Source organism: Achroia grisella, unplaced genomic scaffold (assembly GCF_030625045.1).
Source record: "Achroia grisella isolate CSIRO2021 unplaced genomic scaffold, CSIRO_AGI_Agris_v1 utg1245, whole genome shotgun sequence".
NCBI classification, from domain to species: Eukaryota; Metazoa; Arthropoda; class Insecta; order Lepidoptera; family Pyralidae; genus Achroia; species Achroia grisella.
Genome location: NW_026712606.1, coordinates 565,762 through 590,281, shown reverse-complemented (window position 1 = coordinate 590,281; position 24,520 = coordinate 565,762). Strand labels below are relative to the sequence as shown.

At 32.1% G+C, this 24,520-nt stretch overlaps 1 protein-coding gene and 1 long non-coding RNA gene across 7 annotated transcripts; one reads left to right on the top strand and one right to left on the bottom strand.

Annotated features, from left to right (window-relative positions):
• Window positions 1–361: 361 nt before the first annotated feature.
• Window positions 362–24,520, bottom strand: LOC131854729 (tyrosine-protein kinase Btk29A). 6 transcript variants are annotated; one of them, XM_059205859.1, is made up of 17 exons: window positions 24,360–24,520; window positions 24,054–24,209; window positions 17,333–17,464; window positions 15,748–15,841; window positions 15,136–15,324; window positions 10,901–10,971; window positions 9,395–9,472; window positions 7,790–7,854; window positions 7,647–7,712; window positions 7,200–7,328; window positions 6,581–6,771; window positions 6,227–6,398; window positions 5,696–5,861; window positions 4,936–5,031; window positions 4,615–4,756; window positions 4,010–4,143; window positions 362–3,693 (listed from the first exon to the last, which is right to left on the bottom strand). In XM_059205859.1, exons 2-17 carry the CDS (start codon window positions 24,201–24,203, stop codon window positions 3,592–3,594), a joined length of 1,977 nt encoding a protein of 658 aa, XP_059061842.1. In that variant the 5' UTR covers window positions 24,204–24,209; window positions 24,360–24,520; the 3' UTR covers window positions 362–3,591. The 6 variants fall into 6 exon arrangements, with proteins under 6 accessions (XP_059061842.1, XP_059061843.1, XP_059061848.1 ...); XM_059205860.1 differs by lacking the exon at window positions 24,360–24,520 and adding an exon at window positions 20,186–20,237 and having other exon boundaries at window positions 24,054–24,170; XM_059205865.1 differs by lacking the exons at window positions 17,333–17,464; window positions 24,054–24,209; window positions 24,360–24,520 and having other exon boundaries at window positions 15,136–15,310; window positions 15,748–15,821.
• LOC131854730 (uncharacterized) lies at window positions 19,677–20,949 on the top strand. The gene is made up of 3 exons (XR_009358072.1): window positions 19,677–19,949; window positions 20,589–20,700; window positions 20,841–20,949. It is a non-coding gene; the product is annotated as an uncharacterized LOC131854730 (long non-coding RNA).

Sequence of the window (24,520 nt, the reverse complement as noted above, 5' to 3'; positions counted from 1 at the left end):
AATATAACAAGATACTATCTAATATAGATGATTTTAAGAGGCAATGCATTTTTTATTTATTTAATCCAATCCAGTGTGTACAAGCAACTAAAAATGTCTAAAATGTAACATTGTCTATGTTACAGTTGTGGATTAATGTTACAGATGTAGGCACACGCACAGGAACTATCTGTGCGTGTGCCTACACCTCTATAAAACTAATTCCAATTTAAAATATAGAGGCTGCTATAAATTTATCCAGTAATGGATAATTGGGGGCTATGTGTCAACACTAAGAGCATGATATAAACACATCATACCTACATTATGTCCTTAAACAGGCAGTCAAGATTAAATGAAACCATACTATTTATAATAATCATTTTACTTGCTTAATAGTAGTTTACAAAACACGTTATACAAATGAATATTGACTGTACAATTATGAAGCAAATTACACTATTTGCACATGGTATCTATGATAATGTTCATAGTTAACATTCCTACTAAATTCTTACTGTACTGTTCAAAGTCTTGAAATCATTTTTACATTTTAAAAATTCGGATTGAAAAAAATGCCATGTTTCATAATTTCAAATTAGTCTTTTTTATCTATCACTATAAGTAATATACTTAAAAAACTATTACTAAGTCCTAATAAAAATTATCACAACAAAAACACATTTACAACATATTCGAAAATTAAAATACTATTGTTTATACTACTCATAATTTTATGAGTTGTAAGTGTCAAAAAAAGGATCTCTAAAGGTATATCCTTTACTCAAAATTTAATAATATTCAGTCATAAATTCCTTAAACAATGTCCTAAATGTATACAGGATGTGTGGAATAATTGGCACATTTCTAAAAGTGTCACTGCCGTATCAACTAAGGCCCCTTTCACGGCGAAGTAAATCGCGACCCAACACTATCATACAATCCACTATACTATATCTATCATAATATAAAATACCACCTGACATCTCCTTATTGGGACGAAATTTACTCAACCAAAGTGAAATAAGCTCCATACTATATCACTCGTGACATTATAGATTCCTACAAACGCAAATAACATAACAGTATCGTACTAATCAAAAATTACCGAACTACTTGTGTAATCAAAATACTTGACAACCATTCGCTAATCATGACTAGTATAAAAGGAATGTACTACGAATACTGTATTGTTTTAAAAAATATTATTATGTGTACATAGGAGAATAGGATTAATAATTATATAAATTTGTAGCAGTGACAGAATTAACTCACAATTTTTTTTTTTTTCAGGAAAAGACAGCTTAATAATTAATTTACAAACTTTGATAATACCTAAGATATTAAATACCTACAGCAGTACTGTATATATAACTTTGATAATGATATGAGGATGAGAAATCATTAATATCACCGTAAAATCTGCAGACTGACTTTTGAGACTGAATCGAAATCAAATTGACAAGATTCATAAGGTATTTAAAATCCATCGAGCCGATATCGAATATAAATTGAAATCAATAAATTTCAGAATATAACGCTGTGAAATACGGACGGACAAAGTTGCAACATAAAGGTTCCCAGTTTAGCTTTTTGTGTCGGAACCATAAAATACAGAAATATATGTAAACGAAAAGATAAATATTATAATATGATTTCGATTTAAGCCCAATTTTTTGTCAAAAGTCAGTCTGTTGGTTGCCTACCATTACTTACTAAACTACATTGAAATTCTTCCACGAATACGCGGTGCGGACTAGACAATAGTTTGAGTCATTGATGCAACTCGAGATCCGCTTAATGTTTTTACATTTCTGTACTACATTTTTATTTTTAGACCTATAATATTGGTATCCTATATTAATATAGATTCTTAAGTTGACCAATTCCAATTAGGCTCAATATTTATTTACCGTTATCACATTGAATTTGTTTCTTGCGAAAGACCAATACATTGTCAACAGAAAGTCTGGCACTGGCGTATGAGCTTAATATATTGGCGGCAAGCGTTTCTAATTTAAATACCTCTTTACTTCTGGCACATTGAAATCCAAATCTACAAACGAAACTAATTCCTAAATCATTTTATGGGTAGTAAAATATTAATTCAATTCCATAATATATGTAGTCACATAACACTTAATTTAACCAGATATAAAATATAACATGTTTCTATTTCTGATTAAAATAAGTTTATTGTCAAATTCGATGTGAGTTATATTAATAATTTATTAAATAGGAATTCTGTTTAGTTGAAACTTATGAGTTCACTAATGGTAAGCTGTACCATGTGTCACTATGTATATATAAACGAATTATTTACAATTAGATACTCTATTTTTAGAGTGTTGTAATGAAGTGTATAAGTTTTTACATAATCAAATATCATAAAATAATACTCGTTAATTTTATTGTGTGCGTCCAAGTCTGTAAAAGACAGCGATAGTCTCAACCAACAATAATTTATTGAAGTAATTCTAACTTAACTTCTAATTCAAACACGTCATCCCAGACATCATAACTACCCATCTCTCTACGCTTCTCTTTTGAAAACAATTTCATAGACTTAGAACTTTGTTCTACATAGACCAATGTAAACATGTAACACATAATAAAGATTGCCAAATACGAAACATCTGATAATATTTCAAAATTGAAACATTCAGTTAAATCTTTTTACAGTTTACACTTGAAATATACATTAACTTTACAATCATTTATACCTGAGAGAATTTATCATTATGGGTTGTTGTCTGCAGATACGTAATCATAATTTATGCCTGTGGCTACCTTTAGCCAGTGAGGTTACGAGACGGACGGCACTTTATTACTAGATAAACCAAATCACTGTTGCCACTTTCTGACTATCCTAATCAGAATTTGAACCAGTATCTAAATATTTTTACATTTGATTCAGATTGCAGCAGATAATCCAGATCCCACCTTTTTGTTTTGAATGGGAGAGCACTATCTCATTGATTCATCCATTATAAACTTTTCACCTTTTTTAACCAATCACTAACTAAGCAATGAAAATAATACTCAAGGGTAATACTTTCAATTACAGTTTACATGCAACCACCTTACTCCACATTCCTATACGAGATCGCTACCCGAGATTCTTGGCTCTCTGTACAAATAAATGTACCCATATCATTTAGTCAATTGTTAGTAATGAAATCTGCATTACTAACCATGTGTCCCGTCAGGTTGACTTCTACGTTTCGTAGAAACAATCTAAGTTAATTCCTTGCGAATCCGTCACAACGAACTAAGTAACCTGACTTAATTTTATCCTCATCTTACACTGGTGCTTCGCCAACGTATAGTATAACATCAGGCGGGATCAGCACCATCGCTCACAGTAAAAAATGTATAAGTACAACCACATTCAGAATTTGTGTAACGAATCTTTCGTCTGAAGTGGCAACACTAACGTATACTGCGAGCCCGACAGCCTTACGTACGTGGCGGCTGCACTCAGACCGGCGAGGCGGCGTGTAGTCGACGCGCGCGCGGTAGCGTGGCGGTGGGGCTGCGTGCTGCGGGCTGGTGAGGATGCGGAGTAGGCAGCGGCGGGGCGGGCCGCAGCAGCTGCAGCAGTAGGCGCAGTCAATCGGCTAGCACGCTCTGCGCGATGGTCATCAGCTTGTCTTTCAGCACTCGGAATGATGGCCGGTCGTCCGGCATGTGTCGCCAGCACATGCGCATTATCTGACGGACGGTAACAATGATTATTATAGAGGTGGACAAATCTGTTATTAAATTTAGCTCAAAACTCGTATGATTTAAAAGGATGATGAAACCAATTAGGAAAAATTAGAAAGTTTTTTTACTATTTTTACTTATTTATATCGTATTGTATATGTAGCTTAGTAACTAGCAAAGTTAACGAAAATCAAAATTAAAGAAATAACTAACTTGAGTTTATTAACTTCAATTACTTATTCAATTATCTCATCACAACACCCAAGTTATAATATGATTTGTTACATATATATATGTAAGAAATCATAGTACTGTAACTTACATTGTATATTTCATTCAAACAGCCTTTAGGTTTCTCAAGAACTTGTCCTTTCTGTACCATATCCACAACTTCAGCGTTCTTCATTCGACCGTATGGAACCTGGCCGCAGGTAAATACCTCCCACATAAGGACTCCTAGAAAGATATTAGTATAATTAATTCACTATTTTTTTTACATTATCATCAGGCTGGCGAAATAAACTACACACTTAAGGGGGAGGTAACTATAAGTATTGTGGAGGCGAGCCCTATTGCTTGTAATGTCAGGTCGAAATCCATGCGGTCCCACTTGGAAAGCATCACTAGAACCAACCAACCAACTCTAACAGACTTCATCCTTCTACCGTTACTGCAGGCTACATAAAAAACCTATCTAACTAATTATACGTGGTAATTGCAAACTATCAATGAGTATAACATATAGGTGGTCATATGCATGCATGTAGCAAGTGGTGACCACCCGTCAGATGCATGTAGCAAGCGGTGAATATATATCAACTAATGAAATAAATAAACATCATTTCAGCAATCCACAGGATGCCAACACAGACAGCAAGTTGTAATATTTTTATTTGTTTAACTAGATATAATAAATAATGTACTTACCAAAAGCCCAAACATCAGATTTCGATGAGAACCTAGTATAATTGAGAACCTCTGGCGGCGCCCATTTGATAGGGAATTTTGTTCCGCCAGAACTCGTATATTGATCGTCTAAGACATATCGCGCCAGACCGAAATCTGCTACCTGTAAACAAAAACGTATAATTTTCAATAAAAAAATTAAATACTTCGTCAACACAATTACAGTTCAACATAGCATATATTTTTTAATTAAATGGATATTGTGGAGATTTGCGTTAAATATCTATAATATATATAATGTAAGTGAAAAAATTACAATGGATTTCTCAATTTCTTACTCACCTTTACTACATTTTCATCTCCAACCAAGCAATTTCTTGCAGCTAAATCACGATGTATATAGTTATGTCGTTCTAAATACGCCATTCCTTTGCAAACCTGGAAATACGTATACAATCATTATTGACTTTTCATGTATTTATAGTATAATAATTTGTTTTCGTATTCCTCTACTCCTCATGAAAAAATAGCACCTATCATTGAGCAATTTTCAGAATGTTGACTGACACAGAAAATGACTGAATCAGTTAGCCAACAGACAAAAAAGAAACTTCGAAAACAACTAAATAACGATATAATTTTTTAACTAAATAAGGAGTCATAAAGCAGATCATATTTGAATTATATATCATAACCTAATAACATCTCTGTCATAAAGCCCTAAGATTCTAAGATTGATTAATAAATTGTAAGAAGGGAACACATATTAGAAGGGATCAGTCCTTACGTTTATTTCTTACATAACATACCATGTATAACATAAATTTTCTAAACCAACTATTAAGTGGTCGTTTTCTTTACCATAATAATAATGAGGCATAGAACTAACACAAAAATCAAAGACTGTGAATCAACTCTTTAAGAAAGTACAAGTTTTACCGCCTGTGTATATCAGGGTTCTTTGTATATCTAGTATATAGATTAGAACGCAATTGCATCGTGTTTTGTACTATATAAACTCTGATGCAAGTACATACACACATAAAATAATATTTTAATGACAATTTTATTACTAACATTGAATGTAATAAAAAAATATTACTTGTATGCACATGTCGAGTAACACGGCGGGTCCCAGCTGGTCGGGGGACGTCCGACGAAGATAGTTGAACAATGAACCGTGCCTCATGTACTCAGTCACAATATAAATAGGTCGGTGTTTGGAGCACACGCCGTATAGCTGAACTAGATTTTGGTGTTGCAATTTTCTAGAAGAAAAAAAACACAAAATGTTGTAGATCTATTTTATTACTTTTAAATTTATGAATTTTCTAAAGAAGAAAGCAATAATACGAGTCTAACTGACCAATGCAAATTTATTTAGCTCAACAAAAATCTGCAATTGGCAAGTTAAAGAGAAAACATATTGTATATGAAAAAATATCTACTTTGGAAAGTATATAGTGTATACTTGAAAATATAAAAGAATTATCACTCTTATGAATATCCTTCAATTCTTGTCCTCAACGGAAGCTAATTTTGAGCAAAATAGATGTACCTAGGTAGTTAATATAAATAAATAAACCCAAATCCTTTAATAAAATTATAAAACTGACAAAAGTTAGATACTCACGTCATAACCTTGGCTTCATCAATGAAGTCATCCTCGGACATGGTGCCCTCCTTCATCATCTTGACGGCGGTGTCGATGCGGCCGCACCACTTGCCACGCCGCACTACTCCGAACTGACCCGCGCCTAACTCCTCTAGCAATACCAACTCAGATGGATCTATCTCCCATTTGTCTGTAAACAGCAGAATTTTACATGAATACTCTATTTTATTTAAAGCTAGCGCCAATACCGCTACCTATCTACGCTATCTACCGCTAGCGCAAATCATTAGCTTAGACGGATGCACCATATATCATCTACTAAAAAAATCACAACACCAGTGCACGATATATCATCTATTAAAAAACACTAACCATGCGAGGGAATAGTGGGCGGCACGAGCCGGTCGCAGGGGCTCGTCTTGAGTCGCGAGCACAGCCCGCCGCTGTTATGCTTGTGATAATTGATCAGCTCTGGTATGCTTGGACAGCAATGCTTGTCCGATAAGTAGAACTCGCCGCGTGCATTCTGCTTTATGTGGTAGTGTTTTGTTTGTGGATGATTACTGCAACGAAATAGTAAATTAATAATTATAAAAAGATTTTTTTAAGAGGCTGTGCAAGTCCCTCAATTTCGTCTGCTTTATTTAAGGAAAAAAAAGTGAATGACCACATTCGTGACATAACCTATATTTACGTCAGATTCAATTAAGATGTGTTCAGCCATTTAGTGGTGGAAACGTTGATAGCATAATATTATTACTATTAATAATCAATTATAATATTAGTATGGATTATCGCAGAAAATAATAATTGAAGTCCTCGAAAACGCAACACAAGAGTAGTATTTATGTAAGAAGAATGATAATTAAACTAATTACATTTAAAAAAGTTTTGTGATATTGATATGTCACATAATAACTTTTTTTTTATACATACAGGTAAACAGATTAACGAATAATTATTAATAAATATAGTGCACAATTCTACTTACAATTTGGTATACAACGAGAGTGTGTACATGCCCTTAGTGGAAGAGTTGCGTACAACGAAACAGCCTTCTTTATCCTCCTGTTTAAGCAATGTTTCGGCATGCTGTCGAGACATTTCGCCAACGTACCATCTGTAATTAGGATTATTTTTATTACACACAGAAGAATTAAACATGCTTTTGCTTCTAGAGAGGTACATTAGAGTATATATATACTATAATTGCATACGGCCGGCCGAATTGTTAGTTGTCTGCTAAAATTTTATATATAGTTTCCTCTATTTGTACGGAAACTTGACTTGAATTGATTTTGAATCTTAGTCTATTAGTTTGCCATAGCTTTGGTTAATGTAAGCGTATGCTGTTTGCAATTCCATATCATATAACAAATGCGCCTATTCATCTCCATGTACATGTATTAATCGTTACTATATAATGAAATACACTCACTCATATTTCTGTAATCCAATCGTTTCCTTTTCCTTAACATAATTACTAGGTATATATCCAATGGACCTAAAAACAAGAACCAAAATTAATGTTAACGAAAATTTCTTTAAAACAGTCCCGTATATAATTTATACAATACAAACCCATTTTCATCTTTAACTTTCCACCAATGCTCCTGTGAATCGTCAATAACTTCGTATTCAGCGCCCTGGGGACAATAAACCAATTTGTTGCTTTATTCGACGAAACGTAATTTAATTTTAATGAATGCTTTTGTAAGAAAGCTTTCAGGGAAATAAATTGGCAACATGAAGAAGTTACACCAGTATTATAGAATAAACGTGCCAAAATTTTTATAGCAGGGAAATTAGTTAAGTATTCAGGATTTATTCGTTAGAAACGGTGCTAAGGCAACGTACCTAATTAGGGAAGTTATTGGATTAAAAATAATCTACGACCTACTGACCTTTTCGTTTCAATTACTGTTAAGTTAAAAAATTGTATACATATACTATACTAGCTACTCGCCACGGTTTCGCACAGGTGTACATGTATTGCATATATATACCTTCCTCTCGAATCACTCTATCTATTACAAAAACCCGGTTCAGATTTTGTTGCATAGTTTTAAAAATTTAAGCATACATAGGGACAAACAGCGACTTTGTTTTATACTATGTAATAATGATGATAAATAAATTATTTCATATGTTACAATAAAAACAACTGAAGGATTCGTTTTATGAAACGGTGTCCAGTCAAATTGTATTGTTTCAAAACAAACATTACAAATTAGAAATAGTATATTGTCGTATTATGTTAGAAAATTAATATTACGATTAATTTTGACATAACGATTATGATTTTTTGCCAAAATAACGTTTGACAATATTGAATATACTAATAATTACCATACGTTTATAAAATACGAATACTCATTATGTACGAGGATAATGTTAATTAGAAAAGTACGCTTACCACTGAAATTATGGATTGGAAACCCTAAGGCATTTACTCATAGTTCCCGAAATGGAAAGCCTGTCGTTCTACATATCCACATACTAATTACATAACAATAGCTTATATGGAATGTCAACTTTTTAGCTAATAATAATAAAAATGTATAGCATCCCTACTAATAAAAGGCATACTTCAGCGCTGGCTGCTCATAATATCAATATACGGGAAAGGATTGTTATTAATAAGGATGGGGTACTAGGCCCCATCGATACCAATGTACCATCAGATCAACATCGTCTCTCAGAAAAGTATCGTGTTTAATCCTTTGCGATTTCGCCATGTTGGGCTAATTGACCTGACTTCATATTTCATCCTAACATACTCCACTGGTGTCCGGCCAGCGTATACCGTTAGTGCAGAAAGGGGTACCATTTCATCATTCATTAAAAAAATATCACGTGGCATTACTCATCATTAATCCGTTATATGTATATATGTTCATGTACATCCATCTATAATACAAATAAACGATTTATTTACTCACTTATAAACTCATACCGTATAATTTTATTTAGACCACCACTTAAAGCTCGGATAACAAATCTTTAGCCGAATTTCGTAACACTTAATATATGTAATATTTGCATTTTAATTATGCGAAGTTTATATGCAAGAGTGACTGTTCAATTTGCGTGTTATTTAAATGTCAATTTTAATGTTACGACATACTGACAGATATGCGCGTAAATTTTACCTCATTTAGAATGTAATTTATTTATATCACTTACCTTTTCTAATGAAAGATCGCCACTTTCAATCGCCTTGAATGGATACAGTGCTACGACAATTTTATTTCTTGGTTTATCCTGAAAATATAAATATATTATACTATTATTTCTTTATCGTAGAGATATTATGAACTTTAAGATTACGAGTATGAATTTTCGCTGTCGTAGTTGTTCGTCAAACTCTTAAGCAAAAACTACTGAAAAATTTTTAACGAAATTCGGTACATCTATATCGTTATCTATACTTTTTACCAGGCTTCACGTGGGCAGCACAGTAGAACATTTACAATATTGTTTCCCAAACTGAGATTGACTGAGATTCATTACGAGACGAAGAAGTGATATCTCTACCTCTTCATTTGACAACATTGTTTGTCGAAAGCTATAGGAGAATTGTCTGACAGTTTGAAAATAAGACTCTATTCAACCTGAATACTCGTATAGCTATTACATATAATGAATCTCGCAAATTGTATTCTACTCAATACAGCCGAGTCTTGTAAACAGACATAATTTCGATAGTCACATAACAGGGGATAACAGAAAACAATATAAAGTTTCTAATGTCCAATTTAAAGTAAAATATCCATGTTATCCTCACATAGATATTTTATTTATAGTATCGGGAACGGAAAGGCCCTTGGTAAGCAAAATGGTAACCGTAGCCTATAGATGGAAGTAAGGACAATACCATGACTATTACAATACACTATCACGCCCACGGATGCCCCTAATACGTTTCTACGTCTGAGGTCTGCGGTAAGCATATAAAAGTAATGTAGAAGTTCCAAGAATTTAGTAAAAGTAACCTAAACATGTGGGTTGTGACTTTTGGCTTATTTAGGCAGGTAGCTATCAGATTTTAATTACTCTATCTTCACTTGATTGAGATTTAGAACATCGGCTATTTTTTAAACAGGAGCAAGCGACTGGAGTCAGAAAAGTGAAAGTTTCTAAAAATGAATAAACGGATTTGAATTAAATTTGGTACTTATATTTACATAATTAACGTAGGTATAGGCAGTTATTTGAATAGTTTTTTTTATTGATTTATTTTAAATAATAGAATTACATATTTAATTATTTTAAAGTAAATAAGTAATTCTAATTATTTCGGAAAACTTTAAAGTTCTTTCGGGTATTTACTGCATCTCTATTATTTCCGCATTGGAATAATAAATAAAATTAATTAATAATTTTATTTATTATTTCATATTATTATTATAAACATAAATATATTTTTAAAACGTTACACGTTAAGTGAGAAGGACTTTGTTTTCAGCTATTTCTGCTGTAATGCAGCTAGCCTTGTAAGCGGTGATCTTTTTGACGAATGAGATATAGCAGTCAAATCGCAGGGTACGAAGGCATAACAACTTAGTCCTCAAAAATAAAAACGCATGAGTCGCTAAAACAATTTGGAAGTTATTCCGATATTGCCAGATTCCGTCAACTTGATTGCTATTCCAGTTATCCATATAAAAACACAATACGTGTAGAGTATACCTTTGGTTTAGTCGATGGTGTACCGGGAGGGGCACCCCCTCCCCCGGGCATCGTGACTGCCGCTGTGACCGCTGCACATACAAATAAAAAATTACAATGTCTTAAATATTCACCGTGCATGGAGTTGTTTTGCATAATAATGTGACATAGACTAAATGCAGGAAGAAACAAGAGGACAACGCATGTTGAAACTAAATAACCTTCATGCGTTTTACTGCAAAATGAATACATTAAAAATCATACGCTACATAGCAGACAGTGTTAAATACGAATATATTATAAATATGCTTTTACGATGTTACAGTTTTCAATGTTTGTAGTTATGAAGTAAAAACACGGTGCAATATTAGTAAGATTAGAATGTGTCTGTAAAAACAACGTATAAATGATTATTAATAAATTTATTGTTACTATAGAGTACTTATACTAATAAATTATTATTATTTTAACTAATTATCAATAATGGGCATACTAAATCTGAAAAATAAGCTGCCATTCAGTATAATATAAATACAACGCCATTCAAAAACATTTAACATTAGGAGATTTTGTCAACAAAAGGTGCCAAGCACTTATCACCTCTCTGTATTTAAAGATGTAAATAGACATAAAATCTTATTTATTTTATTACTCTACACTGTATATAGTACACAGAACATGATTATAACAAGTTGTGTTCCGTTATAGCCATCCATTTATTTAATTAACCATTACAGATGTTAGGTGAGGTGATTTTGGTAAGAGTCATTATAATAATTGACATGTACCTATACTGAGAAATTATTTCGTCATTTATTATTAATTACGTTTCATATCATAAAATTTGGATACAATCATATGCAACAATTATAAGCAATATTATTATTAAGCATTAACAACTTGTTAGATATGTATTAATAACTTGTTAGATATGTACAAATAAACAGTATAGACACAAAATGTCATATAGGAAGACCTACTTTGTAAGACTGGACGTATCATTAGAACGATATATTTTGAATTCATGTCGTAATTAATTTAATAGAGCACCTTCCGATTATAAATAGATATTATACTTAGACAAATTTTTAAGATTTTAGACGTAAACATAGAAAAAGTAATGTTAACGTTGCAAACAGACACAAACTTAACCACACTTACACGATTAGTAAAAACAATTTTTTTGTTGTCTATGAACACATTTAGTGACGCAAATGCGCCTGACACAAACAAAACACTATGCTTTGGCCATAAACACTTTTATTGGAATCACTGTACGATATCACTTTTGATAACATTACACAAGCCCATAAAATGACACCTGACCAAGACAAGAAAGTGAGTGCAACAAGACGAGTGAACGCAACCGGTAGCAGCGAGGCCACGAATAGAGGTCAACCCAATGATCGTACCCTCTAGCGCCGGGAGGAACGACGACAACGACAAGCATGGTATTTTGGATTTCTTCTTGGTAACCATTGGCTCGTCTTCTGACTTGCTCTGCAACATGGGAACGGGGTATAGGGCCGGACGTCCGCGCGCGACACCGTTCGAGCGCTCCCACTGCCGACTAACGTGTCAATGTACCGTGTTGCTAGTAAAGCTGAGAGCACACTACTCTTTTTCATCCTACTAAAGCATTTCCAAATACACCTATCGAAAGGTTTGTTTCTATACAGTTTTTATAGACCGTAAATAACAGTACATTCATTTTTTACTACGTTTCAGAGATATATCATATACCTAAATACTATTTATAAAATAATCGAAAAAAATATTTTTACTAAAAATATAATTCACGATATATTGAAGAAATATAGCATTTAAAAAAATTGTAAGTAGAAATTTATTGTAAAAGGTATCTAAATACAATTTTCAATGTAAATATTTTTGGTACGAAATTAAAGTGTAATGGTACCTATCTACATGTCAGCTTGTGATTATGTCGTGGAACCATTAGAAGAAAATTGTATAAAACGCGAATGAAACCGATTTATAGCAAGATATTCGCAATAAATAAACAATAATGAATCAATAGTTTCAAGCACCATAGAAAACAAGGCTTTATGTTTGTCGAGACGAAGTATTGAGGGCTTCAAAGATGGTCGTACGCGGCCTACATTCACCATTCGCTGTCCGTGCGCAGGCGGCTCTCGGTCTCCCTTTCACTTATTCATAATTACCATGGTAAGAAAGAAACAAAAGGTTTATGTCATCAACGAAACTTCAATTGTATACTATAGCGTATAGCCGCCTTCCTCAGAAGCCTATCACTATTGCACCAACTTGATTAGTAAAAGTAAATAAAGCCAAAGGAAATCCTATTTACTTTATTGACATTTCAAGAAGGCATCTAAGAAATTGTTTATACGTATGTTGGTAATAATATGGAATAGTTCGTTTAAATATCACTATTTGCCATTTCATTATACAAGGTTGCGGATTATCAGCTACGGATAAAGTATACATAAGTCTGTATTACTCTTCTAAAAAAGTGGTCAGGAGTTCGACTTTTTTATTTTATTAAAAAAAAATATTTAGAATTAAAAATAATAATATGTCGTCATTACTGTTATAGTCTAGAGGCTTCGTCAACTGCCGATGTTATTTCACTGTGTATATTGAATTAAACGTGGCAAGAGGCTGCTGTCTCTCAAATTAGTTTTTGTTTCACGGGTTTCTTTTATTATTTTTTATAAATTCATCCTATTAATTGGAAACTTATAAATTTACTACATATGTACATAGTAGTACATACTGAAACTATAAGAATTACCATACTAAATAGTTATCTGTATTCATGTAGGATTTGACAGGATATAATTAGACTTTATGTCATTCCGTAATGGCAATTTCTCCATATCCTTTCTCCGAATTCAAGATATGAATTCACTATATACGTGTTTTGTTTTTTTCACCATTTGTTGCTCTTTAATACACCTCTCTTTCCGTTTAACCCACCGTTCAAATTTATGCATTTATTATTCCATTCAATTCCACATTAGATATAACTATAATTTTCCTTTTATGCATGGAATATTGTAGCATAGTAACAGCATAAACGATCATACTTCGACTTCGTACCATATACTATAAACTATGAAGTAAATGTAGAGTTAGCACTCTACATTTACCGAGTGATTCCATAAGAAGCATATTCATTATATACTTTCTAAAATAACAAAAATAAAAGGACATGTATTGTATATTCGCCCTTAAAAAAAACAAGAATACTATGATTCGAGACTGGAGAACGAACGATCTAATTCGCAGGACAGCCAACTAAGTTGAGCGGTGGAAGTCGCGAACTATTTTACTTGAAGTTGTACACAGTTCTGAACAATAACTAACGTATAGCTGACAATTGCCATCCGCCTCTAACGAGCGAAGTTGCGCGCTAATATTCATTCAGTCGTAATGTCTTCTTCTAATCTAACCTTATTAAAAACTAATTATTATATCATTTTAATTCATAAAACTAGCGGCCACATTTTGTTACGGAACGCCGTATACTTCGTAAATATATGTAACGAATAAGATTGGATTAATAAATAGGTATATGAACGTAATGATGCAGCTCTCAGGTCTCATATTCTGAATATTAAATTTTTTTTTAGTAGTTAATAACGAGTCATTTTAAGTTTACATCCTGTACCCAATTTTGGGAATATTATGCAAATTTATATACAGCCAATATTTAAGTGCTTGAATGCTGCTCTTATCACTACGACTGATTTAATCTTATTGTATATTTATATTAGACCCAAAAAATTAGTGCCGGTTGGTAGTTTGTATTCACACGTTTCGACTTGTAAATGTAAACTTACAAGGAATATTTAAAGGAGCAACACACAAGTTTCTTGCTCGTTCTTCTTGTGATGAGACAGCTCCGAACGAGTGGTAGATAAAAACAAATTGTTATGACTATTCAAAAGTGCTTAAATTAAGTTTATTTGAATAAAAAAATGAAAATCTCAATTGGGCAGCGCCACTATTTCGGCCCAGGCATTGGACAAATAAGATATTAATACTACTACTTATCATCATAGCAGAGAGAACCGAGAAACCAAAGGACTCGGTTCTGAGTAGTAACTCGTGTCATGTAGGCACGCTGGTTCCTGATTCTCTTGACTTCTCCATCAGACGACATCAATATTTCATAACAGGAAATAATTACATTATGGTTCGTAATGGCATTTAATATAAATATAGAACCTATAAAAAAAGCAGTACAGTAAGAACAAAGCAATACATACATGTGATGTCGTTCGAAGTCTTCCTTTCCGGTGTGTGAGCTATGAGCTCTATCTCAGGTTCCGGAAGTGGCCAAAGCGTAGCGAGGGCGCAGCCCGGGGCCGAGCGCCTTTCCGCGTCGCAACACGACCAGCGGCGCGCTGACCACGCGGCCGGGTGATAACGTGTGCGTCTTACCTTGCACACGCAAACTAAACCAATACAATACTTGTATTATATGTGATGGGATTAAAATGTATATTTTCTTGAGAGCATGCTGTGTTCAATACTATTTTTTATTCTATACGTGGCTTAAGAGAATTGTGACGAGAAATTAAAATTGAATATGTGTGAACAAAATTGGGTACATAATCTTATTTAATTATATTATGTTTTTGATAAAAACAAACCATTCCTACCATTATTTTTGTTTTGTTAATAAATAAATAAGTGTTATTTGTATGTTTTATTTCTTATTATATTTTCAATTGGGCTCATCGTAAAAATTAGTATCTCTTTTGTCTGTTTTCTATATATTTACATTTGCTATTTATAATATTCTATATATCTATTTCTTCTCTAACATGGCATATTTAATATGTAAGTTATGTAATAAAAAAAACAAAAATACAGACCAGCCCTGATCTCGCTAATCCACTGTAATCGCTCCGCGTGATCGCTGGCAACAAGGTACAGAGTATATTCGTTGCTCTGCTCAGTGTAGCCTACCTGCGTAAAATTACTAGATTTATAAATATAGGTACAAAAAGCTTTATGACAATTCAATTTATTTTTCTGACAGACTCATCAGTGATGGAAAGGATCGGTCTTTCCATTAATCTTATTCAACAAATTAATCCCGCCACCATGTTGAAATCAAAATGAAAATGGCGTTGTATGCTGTAGTCACTACCATAATCATTACCTTGCCTTTATTCTAGATTATGTATGCTATAATATGACAGCGAATATTTAAAAATAGATAACCATGCTTCAATACAAAAATATAACTCATTCACAACAGAATTCTCGAGAATGTACTCTACAATCTTAAAACCTAGATCTAGTTGGTAAATGGTAAAGACACGACTCTACAACACACATATACATAAAATATCATGTTTAAACTAGTATTTTAAAACCGAAATGATGGTAAATTTGTATTTAAATTTGTATATTGTAACCTAATTAAGATAGAAAAAAAATATATTTAAATTAGGAATTGTTAGTAATTTTAGTTAATTGCTCCAAGATATATTTTTTATAATTATGAATTTTGAGTGTGATGTTCACTTATAAATCAGGATCAAACTGTAGTGCCTATTCACACCTGAAAGACTCCATATAGTAAGACGCGGTAAACACTAAAGCTAGGAAAGAGCTCCACTCTGCCGCCGCTTGTATTTCATGGTTGTTACGAGTTAGCAGGGCTGTCAAAACTATGAGTGAAATCGCTCTGTCCGTTTTGTTGTGGTGGTGGTGGTGCAAAACTACTCGGCGAATAAAATATTGCCTATATTTTAAAATTATGCAAGGCCACACTGAAATAATCACAAAAGAAATACTTCAGATTTAATTACAATTATTGACCTACTATTATATTACTTTCAATGTCGAAACCGAAAATAAATTGTCTGCTAATGAATTATAGTAAGGATACAACACTTGAAAAAGAAGTTACTCCAGCCCTTTTTATTTAAGCTCACAAAGGTGGCGCTTCCACCACAACAATTAGGTATGAAATAATCGATTAAAAACATTTCAGAAACTCCATGTTGTGTAGATAAAATATAACAGACAAAAATTTACAGTCTTTTAATCTTACTGTAATAAACAATTGTGCAATTGTCAGGACATATAACGAATATAATGTAGAGTCAGCATTTTGAGAATATTATAACACAATATTGAGTTTTGTACATTGTATTATATTTTTCAACAAAATCGCTAGAGTAACTAGTGCAAATTCTAAAATAATATATATAAACACGTCTAGTCTATATAACACCAACCGAATGCAATAAGTACTAAATATACATAGACATTTGTCTTCCCAACATACATCATTATAAACAGGAAGTCTAATATTTAATAATTTTCTAACAAGAGTATAAGTAAAGTAGAAATAGGTGAGAAACAAGTCCACACAGGATGACTTCGTACAAAATGTAGTTTGGTTAATTAATACTCCGAACCCGATTAAATTGATAAAAAAATTACCTGGAATGGATAGTTGTATGTAGGACTTTTGTCACCGTCACCATCCGGTATTTGTTTGCTGTATTCACCCAACTGCGCTTGTTCCACAGTATGGATGGTGTCCGTTTCAATGCGCCCACACTCTCTGCGCTTCTACAAAACATTAAAAATAAAGACACTCTTTGAATATCAGCGCCCAAAGTTATTGTGACGGTAATAAGTACCTATGTATTCCGAAAGCACTAAGTCATGAGAAAAATAAAACAGAAATAATATAACGTGAGATCAATTAGGTATACATATATTACTGTGCTAGCAGCTTGGCATACTCTCTACTTTACCACTAACCCCGTATGCAGCAGTGGTTAAATACAAAATATTGAAGAATAATGTGTCTTTTAAAAATTTTAATTTGTATGAAGACTTGTCATTTTTTTATATTTTTAATATAGCTGCGGATCGAAATCCTTTCTAAAACGCATTAAGTAATCACAAAAGCGTACAACTCTGTCAAAGTAAAAATTTTGTTGTATGACATCAGACATGCCATTCAATAGATACAATAGAGTGCATGGCTATTTACTTGTATGCCTTTTCATTCACATTTAAAAGAATCATTTATGCCATATGGAAATCTACACATATCATTATATGTGTAAAATGTCATTAAGCGCTGTCTGTGTATATAAAAATATATCAGAAAAACTTTATCAGCGTATTAGAACACCAAACAATGAATTTTTGTATATTTGTCTGTAATTTTTGTATATATCAAGTATATCGCAGTTCCATAATCACTAATACAGGCGGATGTGAGGACGAGATAAGAAGGAGATGCGCTATCACAAGTACAGCCAGAACACTAAAATGCACTCAATGAAAATACTAGTTTTTCCAATTTTCCTTTATTGTGCAGAGACTTGGACAGTGAGGATGCAAGAACGCAGAAAGATAGATGCCCTCGAGATGTGGTGCTGGCGGCGAATGTTGTCAAACAAACGTGCGAACGAGCAGTCCAAGGTATACACCTTGGACTACTCGTCGAACCAATGTGTCCATTCTTAACGAGCTCAACGTCAGGGAGAGATTATCGTCGACTGTGCAAATACGAATTCTCAAGTATTTTGGTCACATTAGCCGGAACGAACACTGTATGGAGCGGTTAATTATCCAAGATTCGGTTAAAGGCAGACGTTCTCGGGGTCAATGATAAACTAGATGGACTGACATTATAAGATAGAACATTATAAGAACGGCTACTCAGCAGTCCATTGTACAATGTTACAGTGCAGCCAAAAACCATACCAGGTGGAGGCAAATTGCAAGAAGCTCTGTCGCCAAGGACCAACGATACCATACCACAAGATATATCCTCATGAAAGCCACGACCACTCTGCCAAGAGTGAACGCCTGAAGAAAATATTAGTCTGTGCTTATATTAACGTAATGCCGAAAAAAATATAGATAATCAATGTGTATATTAGTATTGCTGTGTTTTTATTAACGTAATGAAAATATTTATTTACGAAAAAAATATAGAAAAATTACTACGTTCATGTCCTGAATTTGACGATATTTTTATTTCGAAGTTGAAAATCGCCCTGTATAATATAATTAAAACTTGTAAGTATTTTGAATAATCAGTTATATTCAAGATAACCATAGGTAGAGTGATGTAAGCCTTTTTCAAACAATTAGCAAACGCCGCGTGGCAAAGGACTCTCCATTAAAATTGCTCCCATAACGAGGGACCACAGAGACGGCGGCATGACTGCACATACATTAGTGCGGCGAGGGGTTGACACACAACGCCCTTTGTTAAGTCACTGCCAAGGGCTTTCGAAGATTTATTACTTTGTCAAAGTGAATTATTTCAAATATATCAGAAAAACCAAGAATATACGAATGAAGAAACGATTTATGAACGCAATTTAAAAAATATTGATAATTCAATATGTTCAACAGGCGTGTTTGCTAAATATAGGTAACATGCAGCGACACCCCGTGGGATACAGTCCAGTTTAATTAGAATGACTACTATTAAAAATTTCTGCAAACCATAGAATTACGGCGTTATTATTGTTAATAGCGAAATAATGACTGCATAATTTTTAATCCAATAAATATCGCGAGAATATAAAGACGAATTTTGGATAAAATCCTGAGTACATTTATAGAAAGTATTAGTAATTTGTATCTAAATTGACTAAGTTAAAGATGATTTATAACAAAAAAAAAATGGTCTAGGCGACGTATATTTAGTAATGATCACATATGTAGAAATTAGACCATGCAGTTCCAATGTAAAGTCCATTTTTCTTCACCGATACGTGGTGCTTCAAAAATGTAACAACGTCACCAATAAACAATCAGCGGAACAGTTTTTGAATAAATATTTACAAGGCATACCGGAATGTGATAGAACATTAAAATCAAAAATTCTAATGGGTAAAAATTACAACAGCAAAACTTAAAAATAATTGGACCAAAAAATTAAATTCACGCAAGCTTTCAAATGATAGCGGCTGAAAAGATTTGGAAGTCACTAATACAAGATAAGATACAGAAAGCCGTAGTCATCATAAATTAAACAACACCACCTATGCAAAACAAATTTTGTATATCTATAGTCTCTTGTGTGAGTACCTACCTGAACGAATTTCGATTTTCAATTGAGAGGAAATATAGCTTAAAACAATGTTTAGTTCCATTTAAATATTGTTAGGATTGGTAGTTTTTAATGAAATCCTAGTTACAAATATAAGTAAGTACCTATAAGAATTAGAATTTTATTTGGGTATTACGTATAATTCTAATTCTCTAAAAGACATTTTAAATCGCATTTCAAATGACATCTACTATATGTACGTATACCTTGTCCTGTGACCTTGAATTATCCACCCTCCGCCCCAATTTGGAGACCGTTCTGGAAAATAACAATTATATTTCCTGTGACTATTGAAGAGGCGAATAAAGATTCAAAATGAATGTGTATTAAATGAAATAAACATTTTAATAAATGTAAGAATCAACGAATATTACAAAACAAATTAGATTCTCATTTGTATTACAATAATCATTTTGAAAACCTTTACAATGCAAGTATCAACAGTAGGTACTTAATAATTTGATAAGGGAACTAGAGGCATGAAGTTATATTTGTATGCCTATAAATCCATATTATGATTAATATATAACTTCCTATATGTATTTACTACTTACTTAAAACGTTAAATATATTTTAAATTAAAATTATTGTGAATTCGTCGTCTTTCAGATCAGCTAATAACAGTGTGACAGCAAAATGAAGCGGATCAATTAAAACAGGAAAAATATAGCCTTTTTGGACGGTTCACAAAACTAGTTTTGCGTAGGTGGATACTGAAAAGGTAATGCGCACGAATCTGGAAATATTTTAATTACTGATAGACTCGTTGGTATAAAATAAGGCATCTCTTGCGATAGATATCCAGAACCAATTATTTGTATGAATATCCATAGTAAGGAAATTAATGTGTTAATTTACCAGTTTCGAAGACAAGACGCGATGGGGCTGACGGCGGCCGACGCGGCGGTGCGGAACTGCCGTTCAACGCGGCGCCCGGCAGACACACCCAGTTAACGCATGCGCGTCCATCGCCTACACTTCCCACAGCTATATAGTATTATCCTATGTTATCAAAGGACGAGGGAAACCTAACAACAATATTCAGCCTTACCGCAAATGACAAAAGGCAACCAAATGATAGACAGTTTAATACAATAATAAACAAGTAACACAATAATAAACATTGTTTCCATATACAGCACGAACTGACAATGTAACAATAATATACGACTGCTTTATACAACCAAACTCGGCTAATATTATGGGGTATCTGCTGAACTATCGAAACTTTTGATTATGGCCGATTGACTTGACAAAGCATATTTTAATAAATACGGGAAACGGATTTATGTAATTTAAACAAAATCTATGAAACTAACAGAGCATTTTTAAACTAAAATTGCCGTATATTAACTAATTCTCCTAACCGAATACATCCATCATTTTTGCTTTTATACGCTTACAAAAACCAGTTGTCCCATTATTTTGGTGTCTGGTCACCCATAACTAAATAAACTATCAAACTGAAACAAATATTTAAAACAGCAGATTTTAATATCTATAGCCTTACCTACAACCATGAACACCCGACTAATAAAAAAAGTGATATTCTTGTTTTGTACAACGTAAGAAATGCATGGACTACGTGTATATACATAACACTTCAAAAGCCTGCCAAAAATGAAAAATGTAACGTATTTTTACAATTATTTTTTATAAAGCCTCAATTGACTCATTCTTCTTTATACATTAAAAAATATATAGAAAATGTAATTTTTAATTGTGTTCGAATAGCTAAGGCCGTTTTTTATACTCAAATGGTTCTAAATCTCGGTTTGGCTGAAAAAATCTGGATGTGGTTTAATTCAGTAAAAGTTAACTACAATTACTTCTAGCTGCTATCATAGTTTTGGTGAATGGAGATCATCATCAAAGAAACGTCTACGTATTTTTCAGATTACTAGTACTTAAAGATCCTACTAATATTATAAATGAGAAAATGCGTGTCTGTCTGTCTCCTTGTTACTTTTTCACGACCAAGCGGCTCAACGAATCTTAATAACGCGGATAACGAAGACAAGTCAATATTTTATACATAAAAATGTTAAGTCACCTTTCTCTTTGCATATTTACTTTTTCTTTATACATAGATAGGTGGTTGACTTTTAATAACTTTTATGGACTAGCAATGAAATGAAATTTCAATACGAACTTTTTCGTTATTCATAGTTACTAAGTAGGTACATATGTATAAGGAAAAAGTAAATACACAAAGAAAAATAAATTATTTAATATGTTCCGCTACAACAAATTTGTGCCGAAATTAGTATGAGATCAACAAGCTGCTTGCTGTATAGGTTATTCTATTTTAAAAGAATTATTAGACTTAGATGGAATCAAGAATAATAGAGAGATATGTGAAGAATATGTAACATGACAGAAATTGTTGAATTGTTCATTGAAATACCAAGGCTATGGCTAAGACTATGTCTATACTGAACTTGTTACAGTGAGATCGGCGATTATGGCTTCAGAACATATAATTGACTATTGTCAAAAATATATTAAATTACAATATATACTTTCTTTTTACCAAACTAAGAGCTAGTAAACGATGAAATAGCCTTCAACCAAATATAAAAAGAATTAAAAATTATGTACTTACATATATTTTTTCTGTTCATTAAACAGCCATCTAGTATATATATGGACATAAGTATAAAAGTAGGTATAACATTTGTGACTGTTTTGAATTATAACCACACAAAAACCATAATAATATAGGTACAATAAAATTAGCACACTATCAACATTAAAACAAATTATTGTTATTTACTGTTTAATTTCAATGCTATGAAAACACTTTAACTATTTTATAAGAAAAAACTTTCTAAATGTATATATATAGGTTAAATTTTTATCCAAAATAAAACATTATGAGAACAGAAAATGTATATGATATCAAAATGAAAATTATCATATGGTATCAAAATTATTTGCAGTTGTTGCTACATTTTACAAATATTAATGTCATTATTTGCATTAAATGGTATAATTTTTATCTTAGGATTTTTTTTTTATTTTTTTTTTCTTAGGGTACTATTATCATAACCAGTGGTTTCATATTTATCTGATTACTTATTTAGTTATCTGTGAGTTTGATGTTATTACTGAATTTAAATATATTCTACATCTGCTATTTCTTTTTGAATGGTCTATTGTTAATGTAACTTTTGTTTTGAATTTTTAGTTGTTAATGTTTTATTTTAAAAATACCGAAATCAATTTTATTTCTTTATGTGGGATTTGAGAGTGGGTATTATATCTTTATATGAGATATCGGCAATAATTTGTTAAAATTTAAACTTAACATCATGTTTAATTAATATTAACTGAAATTAGTACATTTAATTTATGTTTTATAATAAAATATTACATTTGTTACAAATGTTAATTATAAATCATAGTTTACTATACATATTTTGAAATAGTCAAATTTTCACATTCTATGAACATTATTGATTTTCAAAATCAAGATATTGAAAATCAGTATTTTCTTATATTTATTAGTATTATATATATTTATACTATATTCACCTGAGACAAGTCTCAGGTGTACTATAGTATAAATACCCAATAAGTTATTTTCTTTAAAATTCCCATATGTTTATATTTGTGTGTATAATATTAACACTATTGTCTTGTTTGTTACTTTTAAGATAAAACATATGAAAATATTCTCTTAGGTCTCTATTTGGAACAAACAGAGCAAAAGAAATTAAATTAAAAGTAATGTATTTGAGTAGGAAAGCATATTCACTTTTTGACATATTTAAATCATATTCTAGTCTATAATGTACATTATACATTCAAGTAACAAAATTGTGATCATATGAAATGATATAAGTACATATGAAATATAAACATGAACAAGTATTCAGTATTACAAATTTATGCCTCTATATGACACAAAAACTGTAATTTATAATAAATTTATCTTTATAATTAAAATTTACTGAACTTACCCACAGATATATTCAAATTAAACATCCTGAGCAGCATGAAACATATGATTTATTTATAAAACAATTGGTGAAGAGGAAAATATTTCAAATAAATACAGAGATAACTTACTTCCCCATCTCCATCATAATAAATAAGAGCACGACTCGTCAAAACAATCAATCGCTCTTTGTAGTTAACTGGAGTAAATAACTTCTTATTCTGAGACCGCTTCACCATAAACGTTTGCAATATAACTTCATCTTCATCTTTTCCAGCCATTGTATACTGAAAGTATATAAATCCATATATGTTTGCAAAACTCCTGCTTATTTCAATATAATATACAAATAATAAATCTAAATAAATAAAATATACCGGCAAGGTAATGAGTAGTTATGTGGAATTTCAAATTATACACAAAATAAAAAAGTATACCTGCTAATCAATTAAAGTCCATAACAAATGGATAAATGGGTACATATAATTACTAAAAACTTTATTTAGTTGAATATATTATGGAATAAAATTAGTCATCAGTAACTGGCTAATATGAATAGTTCAGGTAGGGGATTGATTTGTTTGACAAACTTTGACTG

Coding starts and splice junctions, on each gene's coding strand:
- LOC131854729 (XM_059205859.1), bottom strand. CDS start 24,203: ATGGCTGGAAAAGATGAAGATGAAGTTATATTGCAAACGTTTATGGTG. Junction 15,325..15,747: donor GATTAGCGAGATCAGGGCTG/GTCTGTATTTTT, acceptor GTATTGGTTTAG/TTTGCGTGTGCAAGGTAAGA. Junction 5,862..6,226: donor GATGAAGCCAAGGTTATGAC/GTGAGTATCTAA, acceptor TTTTTCTTCTAG/AAAATTGCAACACCAAAATC.